Here is a 13,681-nt window from a genome sequence, read left to right on the forward strand (position 1 = left end):
TAAGTGAAATCAAGTCAGAGAGAGAGAGAGAGAGACATAGACAGGCAGACAGACAGACAGACAGACAGACAGACAAATACTAGATGATCTCACTTATATGTGGAATCTAAAAAAACCCAAACTCATAGAAAAAATAGATTGGATTTGTGGTTACCAGAGGTGGAGGACAGAGAATGAGAGAACTGAGTGAAGATGGTCAAGGTACAAACTTCCAGTTAGAAGATAAATAAATACTGGAGATGTAATGTTCCACATGATGACTGTAGTTAACACTGCTGTGTGGTATACTTGAAAGCTGCTAAGACAGTAGACCCTAAAAATTCTCATAACAAGGAAAAAGAATTTTTTTGTAACTCAACCTAAACTCAGTGCGGCAATCGCTTCACAACAGAGGTGTGCCAAGTTGTTCTATGCTGCACACCTTAAACTTACACAGTGTTACATGTCAATTATATCTCAATAAAACTGAAAAAAATTTAAATACTAAATATATACTACTTTTATTGAAGGAAGGAAGAGAAGGAAGAAAGGGAGAAAATGGAGCATAAGACTGCCTACAGAGATTACAAAGGACGTAATTTCTACCCTGACATCAACTGGAAGTGAGAATGCTTGATGTGATCCTAGCTTCATCACTTCCCATCTCTGTGACTTTGGGCAAGTTTCCTAGCTTGCTAAGCTTCAAGGTGGGGCTTAAAACATAATATGGTGAGGATAATCCACACAAGAAACCACTTTCAGGAACACTCATTTTGATTTCCTTGATATATTTTTTGTGAGGAAAAACCCTATTTTTAGTATTCGATCAGATGATGGCTATCCTGGACCTCAATAAGGATGCCAGACAAAACCCAATCAATTTATAGCAAGTAATAAAATAATAAGATTGTGTCAAAAGGCACAGTTTGGTTGTAAATTCCTGCAAGGTAGGAATCATGCAACAAGTAAATTATCTATACAACAAGCCCATTATTAGATAACAAACAAGATAATCACTAACATAAAAATTTAATTAGAAGCTTTTTATAACCTAAAAGCTGTTTTCAAGTATGTGCACAAAACACTGAAATATTCTGCAACATGACATGCATGGAATGGGCTCTTCGTTGGATAAAAAAATTATGTTCTCCAAATGCTTCAAGTGCTGTAACACATGTGAATCTCACTGACTTTTCAGTAGGGAAATGCTATTCTTTCTTCACATCCACAGTAAAAATACTCTTTAATAAAGGATATTCTATCCTAAATTTAGGTGGATTACTTTTTTAAAACAGGTTTTCACAATGTTTGTGCCCATTTAATATTTGATATTGTTAGGTTAATTCCTTTATACACTTTATAAAATCAAGGGAAAAAGTTAAGTTTCTGGTTTAAATTTTTATCACCTAAGTTTTATTTATGAAGTACAGAATTAAGGACAATGTGGAAAACATTATTATTCTAAAAGTGATCATTATTCTAATTTAGATTCAATGACCATTTCAGATTTACCTTAAAAAGATGAAACCGTATTTTTATTCTGATTATGATTTTTTTTCTTTTATTTTTCTTACAGATGTTTCTCCTTTTTTACCCCATTGATACCCTCCTCCCCATCCCCCCACAGCAATCCCGGCTTTGTTGTCCATGTCTATCTGTTTTGCGTACATGCATATAAGTTCTGTGGTTTATCTCTTTCCTCCTCCCACCACCCCCTCTTCTGAGGGTTGTCAGTCTGTATTCTACTTCCACGTCTCTGGGTCATCCCTCAGACTGTTATGTTCATTATATTCCACAAATAAGTGAGATCATGTGGTATTTGTCTGATTATGATTTATAGAGCAGTTATAAACTACATTATAGAAAAGGTATACTGGTATGGTTTAAGCTCTTATTATTTCTATTATATGACAAAACACAGATTTTAATAATAACTTGTGATTTTCCCACATATCTTTATCAAAAGACCTTAGAAGTTCCTATACTCTCAATATTAACAAACTTAATAGCATGTAATTTTATAACTGTCACTAAAGCTAAAAATCATGTATTTATAAACCTTTAGGAGTAAATGAAAAACTTTATATCTATTCAAATGTCATATACTGTATGTTACAGGTATGAATGATCGTCGACGTTGTTAAGAGCAAGAATATAACTTAATGATAGATCTTTTAGAACATAAATACACACTAACTTACATGTTTACTAGGAGAAGGAGAGGATTCCAGCTCTTGGGAAAAAACCATGTCTTCAGTAAGTATACTGTGGTCTGGACTACCCGGCTGCTCCTGAACCATGGACTCGGACGGTACATACTCCACAGCAGGGCTGCCCAACTCTTCCGGAATAGATATTTCACTGTGTACATGAGAGTAGGAAGGTACTGGAGATTCCGCCTCACTTGCTATTTCTAGAAAGAGATGAAGAAAACAAGAAAAAGTACAGTCTTGGTCAAGGGAAATGTTTCATTGCTATACTTTATATTTTTCTTTAGCATAATTTCAGTAGTTGCACTTGGATATAATCTTTTAGTCCCACACTTAATGAACCATATTTACTATAAAGTCTGTTCAGTCTAAGAATTTTGGCTGACGCAGACTGAGAGACTCTCTAACATACACTCTGCAGTGATAGGTACTGAGGCCTGAGAGTCTGTGACGATGCAGAGCAGTTACAACTCATACATTCGTTTAGGAGTGAACGATGGTCCAAACACTTTGGAAGACAATTTGGTAGAATTTGGAAAAGATGAATGCACTGAGATGTCATATATTTTTTTTTCTCCTTTAATCTAAGTAATTCACCACCTTATCAATTTTTTAATGTGTTAAATTCCACTTGGTCATAGAATACCCCAATTCCATTTCGTGGAATTTACCTATTTCTTCTAAGTTTTCAAGTACATTAGCATAAAACTATTCACAATATTCTTCCAACTTTCCAATTTCTGTAACATTTGTACATGTATCACCTTCATCACCCTTAATCATTCATATTTTTTTTAAAAAGTGACCCAGCCGGAGTGGCTCAGTGGATGAGCGTAGGTCCATGCACCATGAGGTCGCAGGTTCGATTCCCGGTCAGGGCACATGTCCAGGTTGTGGGCCTGATTCCCAGGGGGGTGTGTGTGTGCGTGTGCAGGAGGCAGCCAATCAATGTTCTTTCTCATCGATGTTTTTATCTCTCTCTCCGTCCCCTTTCTCTCTTTGTAAAAATCAATAAAGAAAAAATATTTTAAACAAACAAATAAAAATTTTAAAAATAATGAAGTAAATCTTTCGTCATATTTGGCTTTAATTTGTAGTCTGAATAGCGTTAGTCTTTGTTACCTTTCTGTTCTGTTCTCTGGTCTTCCAATTCTTTCTTAGGAGTTTTAGGTTTTATTAATTCTTTGTCCCAGGCAGCCAAAGCTTGTTTTTCCATTTGACGAATTTCTGCTTCCTCTGCATCTAAGCGTCGCTTCCACTCTAGCAGCTCTTCTGCATGTTGTCGCCGTTGCATTAGTTTTTGCTCCCGCTTTGTCAGAAACCTATGGTCACACCATGATAAACAGTGAGAACAAGTCTACAAGCAGAAACCACTCTGAAAGCGCTATCACTCAGTACCTTATCAACAAGCTGTGTAAAAAAGAACATTCACACAACTCCTCTGAAAAGTTTGAGATAGCAGAAGCTTTGATTAGTCAACTTACTCAGAAAATGAGAGAATTTATGTTTTACTTGTAATTATAAGAGTAGCAAAGGAAAAAGAGTGGTAAATTCAAGGGAAAATAATCTCCAAAATCTGCACAACCATGACTGATAATATATATTCACTTTTCATAGGTGATTCTTTTAAATGAGAAAACATAAGAAATTTTTTCTGAAGGCTTAGGCCAGAAAACACACAAACGCAAAACAACAAAGACCAAAACAACAACAAAAAACAAACCCCGTAGCCCCCAAACAAGCAAGCAAACAAAAAACATGTTTATGTCCCTTTTTCAAATTCAGTCTGGTTTTGCTTCATGTACAATGAGTTTGGTACCCATTACCTAAGAGAGACAATGTCAGGAGTTAATTTGTTTTTCATGGAGAGAACACTGAGCACCACAGTCAGATGCCTTAGGCATATAAACATAATTGTTTATTTACTGCAGTGAGAGGCACCAAATCCCTCAGATTTCTTAATTTAACCCGATCTTTGAAATTAAATAGCCCAATATATCTTAGCTCCAAAATGTTAGGAGAAATTACTGATTTAAGAAACGTTTTTTGAGTAGTTAAAAAGCTACTATTAAACGCTCCTCAAATGTACACGCCACAGCTAAATAGAAGGTGGGCTGCTTATTTTACTGGTGTTAGATCTGCAGTGGTAGCTAATCAACAAAAATGCACCCACGCATCCAACAAACACTTCATATAAAAGCACAGGAATTGTCACTTCATTTCTTGAACAGTCAGCATGTCAAATTAATGTAAGAGAAAAAAGGAGATATGGGACATTTGACAAGAGGCCCCTGGGCTGTTAGGAAAAAAAAAAATCTTTTAAAGAAGCAAACAAAACAAACAGAAAGAACAGAGCATGCTCTATCAAAGAGTGCACTGAAAAAGGTGCAAAGTTACCTGACCAACTGGTTGTAGATATACAGCTGGAATTTGGGATGAAGGTTGGGAAAACAGACACTGAGAGAGGCCCAGTGATGAGACGTAAAGACAGAGAAGAAGTAGTGAACAGGAGAGCAGTGTCTACAAAATAAGGAGGAAGATTTTAAAACCAAGAGATCAAGAGGCAGAAAGAATGAGAAAGGGAAAGTATAAGAGCTGAGTGAAGAACTTTTAATATGTTTCCTGAAGAACATTATAAGCTACTCAGTTAAAGCAAGTGTTATACTCTGTGTGACATATAAAACATGTACTTTTTATAGATCTTAGCAATGATTTCTGAATACACATGCCTTTCTTCTCACATGCTGCCTAACCATCATCTATACTTTCTGGTAAATTTACTTGTTTGTGAGTAAAGTAATGAAGAAGTACATTGTGCAACTAAACAAATTTTCCCATCAGCTTTAGCATAGAGTACAATAATTATGGCTGTGAACCTATATATCAGCAATTCTACATACATATGTAATCCTGAACAAGTGATTTTTATATCTGTACCTTTTCATATATTTTAAGCTTGATATTAAATAAAAAAAGCACACTGCCTTATTTAACCTTACCATCATAATCAACTTTAAAATAATAATGTAATTTAGAAAACCAATTCATAGTAAATATATACTGTTAACTTCTATAACATAAAACTTCTGCTATTAACAGGACCTAGTGGAGGTATCTTGCTTTATATTTAACAAAGGCCCAATTGAATAATAATATTGAAATACAATACCCATCCTATAAAATACCAGGACACATAATTAAGAATAAACTGAGCTAATACCAATAAAAAACATCATGCTGTGGATGACAGCTCAATCACAAGGTTAAAGGTAAGAAAATTACATGTTAAATTTATAAAAGGAGCAAAAACCCACTAGTTTCCCTTCTTTTGAAATAGTAAATAGATCATTATATACATGGAAGGATAACTAAGTCTAGTGATAGTTTGGAAAGGTTAATTCTCTTTGACAGAGCATGCTCCTGCTCACATGCACACAACAGTAACCTGTAGATCAAGGCAACATTTATTGCCTTGGAAGGGCAAGGAATAATATCAGTATGTCACAGAAGTGAGAAAATCTAGGTATAAATCCAGCACTCATTTGGATTTTAAAAAGTATGTAGAATCTTGCCTACACGTATATCTTTAGAAAACAGACTATCTCAATGTCTGTTACCCACATAAAACTTATTTCACCTCCCCTTCACTTACTCATACATACACACACACACACACACACACACACACACACATCTGGATTGCCTGATTTTCTGCACCAAAGTTCAAAGACAAACAATTTTGTCAAATTTCAGTAAGACACTGCAATTTTCCTTGCCATTCTTTATGAACGTATAATAAACTTATTTTGATGCCAATTATCAAAATATTATGCAAAAAACATGTACTTGGCAAAAGGTCCAAAAAAAACCTATTCATAACACTCAAATTTCACCCACCCTCTTAAGTGTATAACTGCTAAATGCATACATGACCTAGTACAAAAGTAGAATATTGAAACATATAAATAAACTATAAATTGACACAATTTAATTTTTTTGTCCAACCCTATAAAAGATCATTTTCTTTGTTAAAACAAACACAGATCTTTTTTTTCATTTGTAAAGATTAAGCATATTCAAAAGCTCTAGGTTCAAAATGAACAGCAAAAGAAAGCTAATAAAAAAGGAAAATACAATCGTTTAAGAAATAGTATAAGAAGTTTAACTTAAAGTCAGAACTTCTTTCCAGAACATATGTTCCATATTTAATATATGTACATTTTAGAAATAAAGAATATCCTTTAAAAGCTGAATAAACTAAAGTTGAAATAAAAGAAGCAGTACTTCACACTAGAGTTAACAATACTTTAAGATGCTGCACAAGAAATAAAATTTGTGAATCATTAAGACATAAATGCCTACTAATAGAAAATGCTACTGCCCTGGCCGGTTTGGCTCAGCGGCTGGAGCGTCCACCTGCGGTCTGGAGAGACCCGGGTTCAGTTCCCGCTAAGGGCACGTACCTCGGTTGCAGTTTGTCCCCGGCCCTGGTTGGTCGTGCGGGTGGCAGCCACTCAATGTGTCCCTTTCACATCGATGTTTCCCTCTCTCTCTCTTCCTCTCTCTCCCTCCCACTCTATCTGTACAAAAAATGGAAAAAAGTCCTCAGGTGAGGATAAAAAAAAAAAAAGAAAGAAAGAAAATGCTACTAATACTCTTTATAGTCAATGTTAAGGCATCTCCCCAACAAGACCTCTGATGGTAACAGAACAGTGGACTAGGATGATATGTATAATAGATTTAATACAGTATGGAGATTATTATGTTCCTATAATGTTTAATCTTAAGAAATTCATGAGTAACTGATTCGTTTTTAAAGTCACACTTTCACACTCTCAACTTGAGCTATGCAGCTATTCAACTCCAGCAATCAGCCAATGGGCATTTTTCCAGTTTCAATAAATACTATTTAGAAGGGTCAGTTTCTGCTTAAATAACTTTAAGTCATCAATGTTGGTTTAAAAAAAAAAATCTGAGGTTAAAAGCGGATAGGCCAACTTAACTCAATTTTAACATTAGCTGGCTCACGTCCAGAGACCAGGGTTCCGGTTCTAGCTCTGCCATTTGACATGTGTGTGACCTGGGACAATTACTTAATCTCCATGGCATCGATTTCTTCCTGCAAAACTAAGGGACTATACTAGACAACTTACATAAGAGCCCATTTAGTACCAGCATTTTATGAATCTTCCTTTCTCCGTTTAAGCACCTACTCAGACTTTTTAAACGCCACAACAAACTGCTAGACCATGTGACATAAATGAGAACTCTTTTTTATTTCATCCCACTAAGCTAATATAACTGTAGGTTATTTAAACAGATTATAAAATCATATAATTTGGAAGAGCAAACTTAGGGTCTAAATTTATTACTGTTATTTTCTTTATTGATTTTAGAGGGAGAGGAAGAGAGAGACAAACATCGATGAGAGAGAACATTGACTGGCCGCCTCCTGCATGCCCCCTCCTGGGGATTTGGCCCACAACCTGGGCATGTTGCTCTGACCAGGAACTGAACCAGTGACCTCTTGGTGCATGGGTCGACGCTCAACCACTGAGCCACACCAGTAGGGCTAGGGTCTAAATTTTAAATGAAACTTCCAGTTCTAAAATCATTTGGTTCTGAAAAATATTAAACATTTCTTCCTCTTCTAACTTTCGTAGCAGTGGACTAATATGTACTTCTCTAAAGGAGCCTGATATTTGTTTTTTTCCCCATCTAGAGTATAAGCTCTTTGAGGGCAAGATTCATGTTTGATTCCTTTTCATATCCTTCAGAACAAATAATAATGTCTAGTAGCAAAAGCTCAAATGATTTTGTTATTATTAGGTGTCTATTGTTACAAAATTGACTATTTAATGAGCTATTGAAGGAGATCTAATTCTAAAGTTTGTGATGATCTGAACTGTATTTTGTTATTGTTGTTGTTAATTCTCACCTGAGGATATTTTTCCATTGATTTTTAGAGTGGGAGGGAGGGAGGGAGAAAGGGCGGGAGAGGGGGAGAGAGAGAGAGAGAGAGAGAGAGAGAGAGAGAGAGAGAGAGACAGACATTGATGTGAGAGTGAAACATTGATTAGTTGCCCTCCCGCACAACCCTGACTGGGGCCGGGCATCAAACCTACAACCCAGCTATGTGCCCTTGACAAGGAATCAAATCTCAGACCCTTACAGTCCTAGGGCCGATGTTCTAACCACTGCACAAAACCAGTCAGGGCTAAACTGTATTTTTTTTTTTATTCTCACCTGAGGACATTTTTCCATTTTGTTGTTCAGATAGAGTGGAAGGGGGAGAGAGAGAGAGAGAGAAATACCAACATAAAAGGGACACATCGAGTGGCTGCCACCTGCACAACCCAACCAAGGCCAGGGACAAACTGCAACCAAAATACATGTCCTTAGCGGGAACCGAACCCGGATCTCTTGAGACCACAGGCCAACGCTCTAACCGCTGAGCCAAACCGGCCAGGGCGGGCTAAACTGTATTTTAAAACTAGTTTTCACATTACTTTGTTCGGGAGATCAAAAACTAATGCATAATAATATTCCTTTTTAATGCACTGGTAATTTTGAAAAATAGTCCACTTCATCCTCAAATTTTAGCACCATCATCCAAACCTTAAAGCTAACTCCATTGCCACCACTGTCCTTACACCATCCCTACCCACAAACACAACTGCATCGCTTCAAACAACAAATCAAGAAGTCATTAAAAAAGAGTCATGAATGCTTCAAGGCCTATTCTCTCTGAAAAAATTCTCAGAAGTTTACTGCAGTAGTTGACCAAGGAAGGGGTTTAATATTTTGGATTCTGAAAAAATAATTAACAGAATAAATAAATTCAAACTTAAATTTGTCAAAGTTTAACCAAATCTGAAATAAGCATCACATAAATGGACTAATCTCACAGATAAGTAAGAATTAGCCGTTTCTTCTACAGATGTGATTAAAATTATTAGGTTATCATTCATAGAGACTAGCAATGAAGATCTTACTGATATAGACAAGTAAGGGATCAATGAAGACATTACTCCATGAGCTGTCTTTCCTCTAACATTTACCATTCAAAGACATTTGCAGACAGATATATAATGTCAAATCAGTTATGAAAATTTATGAGAGAGATTATTCTGAGATTAAAGATCCTTGGAGCAACAGAGCATGCATATCTAAACAGGCTATTGATAAATTTTATTAGGAAAGGAAGAAAACATCTTTATTCTAAATTTCAATGAATTCCTGTTTGAAAAAGCCTTAATTAGTCTATGCGATGGAAATCATACAAAAGGAATATTTACACATTGGTGAATAATTTGGTTTCACCCCTTATATATTTTATTTTTTAAATGTATATTCATTTTTTTAAACATTTTTTAAAATGTCTTTATTAATTTGAGAGAGAGAGGAATGGAAAGGGACAGAGAGAGAGAAACATCTATGAGAAAGAACATCAACTGGCTGCCTCCTGCATGCCCCACACTGCGGATTGGGCCCACAACCTGGGCATATGCCCTGACCGGAAATCAAACCGGCGGCCTCTTGATGCATGGGTCGATGCTCAACCACTGAGCCACACCAGCCAGGCTATATTCATTTTTGAAACTCATTTTTATAATCAAATTAGGATTTTTAAGTTATGAAATGCCGATATTACGTTTTTGAAATATAATTTCAATTAAGCAATGAAATGCCAATGTATAACACTGCACCCATAGTAAATAAGATTTGACTTACAGCTACTTGGCTGTTCAGAAATTAATTAAATCATAGATTGATTTAATAAATATAAAGCATTATTTTGAATATAGAGCATATTTATGAATACAGAGCATTATTAAATTTAGTGATGGGTGGCACACTGCCAAAGGATATCAAGATACAACAAGTTCAATCTGTGGTTCAAATTGCTAACTTAAAGTGAAATGACAATCCACAAAAATTTGGAATGAGTCTCTTCCATATTTAAAGAAGGTAGAGGTTATATAGTCAAAGAGAGGGTTCACAAGTAACTAATTTACAAGCATATTTAATTAAATATACATCCAATAGAGTAAACTCTCACATAAATGTCCTTTTATATGGTCAAAGCTAACATACAACTGAGCTAGCTACATTTAAGTAGAAGCAGCTTTCTTTAAAAGAGCCTTTAAAAACTAATACTTAGAAATGTTTAAAAGAATGGTAGAACCCGGTCGGTGTGGCTCAGTGGTTGAGCATTGACCCATGCACCAAGAGGTTGCCAGTTCAATTCCTGGTCAGGGTACATGCCCAGGCCAAATCCCCAGTGGGGAGCATGAAGGAGGCGGCCAATTGATGTTCTCTCTCATCAATGTTTCTATCTCTCCCTCTCCCTTCCTCTCTCTTTAAAAGCAATAAAGAAAAAATAATTAAAAAAGAAAGAATGGTAGAGTGCCAAATTATTCAACATCCCAGGAGACTTTGAGTCTTTGTGGATTCAACTGAGCAATCCACACCTACTCATAAGGTTAAATTTCACTCTTCCATTTGAATAAGCCTGAGAGCTGTCAGAGAGCCACAGGATGAGATCTCAGGACATTCCTTAATTAATTGCTCCCCCAAAGTCAGTAGACCTGTCCTCAGATATCAGCGAAGGTACAAATTTCACACTTAAACATAACTTTTGGTAAAATAAAGGAAAAAACATTGTCATGGGTGTATGTGCAAATACTACCTTGATGCTTAAAGTAAGAAACCAGATCTATAGTTAATTGACTTCTAGACTGACTTAATCATTCTGCTAAAATGCTACTGAATCCACAAAATACTGTTATACCAAGCCAATCTAATGAAGTACATTAAAAATATTATTTGTTGCTACTACTTTCAAAATAAACAGGAGATATTTATAAAAATGAATTACTTTTCATCCATGCGGCTTCTCATTTTCTTCAGTTTCTGCATAATGCTGCTAGTTTCACTACTAGAGATGGAAATGGGGGAAGGACTGCGGGTCTCCAAGTCAGTTGGACCAGGACTGACTGCCTTATTATCCTTTGTATCATCATCACTATGAGAGTCCTACAAAGAAAGGGGGGTAAAGTATTACACTTTTACTGTAATTCAAAATCTCAAAGTGATCATAAACACTGTCATCTTAAAATAAGTTTATCTTCAAAATAGTATTTGTAAAATAGATGAAATTATGGTATTACTTAAAGGACAAAATTGTATCACATTTAAAACTGGCTAAGTTATACATTTTACGTTATGTATATTTTACATATATTTATATATAATCACAAAGTATAGTATTTTTTAAGATGTAAAAATAAATCAAAAAGCCCTAGCTGGCATGGTTCAGTGGTTGGAGTGAGCTTATGCACCAGAAAGTCTTGGGTTTGATTACAGGTCAAGGGCAGGTACCTGGGTTATAGGTTTGATCCCCTGCCCCAGTTAGGGCATAGGCAGGAAGCAATGGATGTTTCTCTCCCTCTCTCTCTCTCTCTCTCTTCCCCGGTCCATTCCTTCTTCCACTCTCTCTAAAAATCAATGGAAAAATATCCTTGAGCGAGGATTAAAAAGAAAAAGAAAAAAAGAAATGTAATAAAAATAAAAAAATTTCTGCTGCTACTAATCTGGTATCTAAATGTCCTCTCTAATTTTTAAAAATTGAACTCCTCAGAGGGAATATAAAATGATAGACATTATAAGTATATAAAACATATGTATAGACACAAAGAATGAAGGGAACACTAACTTATTTTAATCATACTGACAAATGGATCTTTTTTCTTTAAATATTTCTTACAGAAAACAATGTTTTTACAAAATAAAAAGTTCATAATAAAAACATTTAGGAACCATTGGTTTAATCAATATATTATCTCTGATAAACAAAAGTAAAACTTTAACTACTTAATAAGACTTTGCTACAAATAATTATTTATTCTCTCAACTTTTCAAGAAGATGGGCAGGAACAATCTTGACTGTTTTATTTTGTGAACAATATAATGAAGCAGAGGCCTTGTCCTTCCCTTCCCCGTTCATGAATAAGTCAGTCCTAAAATCATTAGATGGAACAGAACAAGGTGGAGAAAGACAAAGGGACTAAGAATGAGGTGTCCCAACCTGAGGGTGATGAGGAGCACCTAATTAGTGCAGGACAGGGGAGTCGGAGCCCAAGTGGGGCAATGAGGATGTCCACGTGAACATCAAAACAAATGATAGACAAATTGTAATGCTCAGTAAAATGGGAATCCATGAGTCCACAATGATAAAAATAAAAGAATTAAAGTTTGACAAAGAATAGGAATTTGTGTAGTCTCAAAATACCTCCATGTAAAGTACATATTAATTACAAAGGGAAAGAGAATAACTTTACAGTGAAGTCTGGTAGATGCTACCTTAATCAAGTCAACATCATCATTAATGGTTAAGTCAAGCAGGTGCTACAGGATCAAATGCAATGAGGAGAACACAGCATCACTTATGTGATATTACTGCCAAAGATGCACAACCTGAATCTAATTAGGAGAAAAAACCAGACAAACCCAAGTTGGAGGGCATTCTACGAAATACCTGGCATGTAATCTTACAAAGTGTCAAGGTTGAGAGTCAAGGAACTTTTCCAGACTAAAGGCAACTAAAGAGACATGAAAACTAAATGTGGTTTTGAACTTAGGTTTTGATGTAAAGAACATTATTGTGAAAATTGGAGAAACCTGAATGAGGTCTACAAATTAAATGGTAGTAATATATCAATGTTAATTGTAAGCAACATACTCTCAGCTCAAAAAAAGAGTTCTTTATACTGTGTTTAAAATTTTGTATAAATTTGAGATTGTTTCAAAATTCAAAGTGTATTTTAAAAATCAAAGCAGAGCCCAGGCCGGTTTTGCTCAGCTGTTAGAGCATCTGCCTGTGGACCAGAGTCCCGGGTTCAATTCCGGTCAAGGGCACGTACTTTGGTTGCAGTTTATCCCTGGCCCTGGTCAGGTTCGGGTGGGAGGAAACCAGTCAATGTGTCTCTCCCAAGTCTATGTTTTTCTCTCTCTCCTTCCCTCCCACTCTACGTGAAAATAAATAAGAAAAAAAAAAAAAAATCCTCGGGTGAGGATTAAAAAATAAATAAAAATCAAAAGCATTTGATTTGAGCCTGGCCGGTGTGGCTCAGTGGTTGATCGTCAACCCATGCACCAAGAAGTCACCAGTTCGATTCCCTGTCAGGACAAATCCCCAGGTTGTGGGCCCAATCCCCAGTTGGGGACATGCAGGAGGCGGCCAATCAATGTTCTCTCTCATCAATCTTTCTGTCTGTCTCTCCCTCTCCCTTCCTCTCTCTCTCAAAATCAATAAAGAAAAAAAAAAATTCAAAGCAGAGAATATTAGAGAGTAATTTAACCACACTGCCAAACAGTCTGGGTTTTCCAATACTAGTTATATTGACACTTCATAATATCTTATATTGACACTTTACAGTATCAAATTTTATTTTTGTCTGAGTATCTCCTTTAAATCGTGTATCATTAAC

General features: G+C 35.8%; 1 protein-coding gene across 10 annotated transcripts in view; it reads right to left on the bottom strand.

Annotated features, from left to right (window-relative positions):
- CEP350 (centrosomal protein 350) overlaps positions 1-13,681 on the bottom strand; it is a 98,689-nt gene that overhangs the window by 28,510 nt on the left and 56,498 nt on the right. For all 10 annotated transcript variants that reach the window (XM_036271874.1, XM_036271877.1, XM_036271876.1 and 7 more), the window contains 3 exons: positions 11,071-11,228; positions 3,312-3,511; positions 2,181-2,392 (listed from right to left, as the gene is read on the bottom strand). In XM_036271874.1, the coding sequence (XP_036127767.1) occupies positions 2,181-2,392; positions 3,312-3,511; positions 11,071-11,228 (570 nt within the window). The remainder of the gene's footprint in view (positions 1-2,180; positions 2,393-3,311; positions 3,512-11,070; positions 11,229-13,681) is intronic.

Source organism: Molossus molossus, unplaced genomic scaffold, assembly GCF_014108415.1.
Source record: "Molossus molossus isolate mMolMol1 unplaced genomic scaffold, mMolMol1.p scaffold_m16_p_20, whole genome shotgun sequence".
Classification (NCBI taxonomy): domain Eukaryota; kingdom Metazoa; phylum Chordata; class Mammalia; order Chiroptera; family Molossidae; genus Molossus; species Molossus molossus.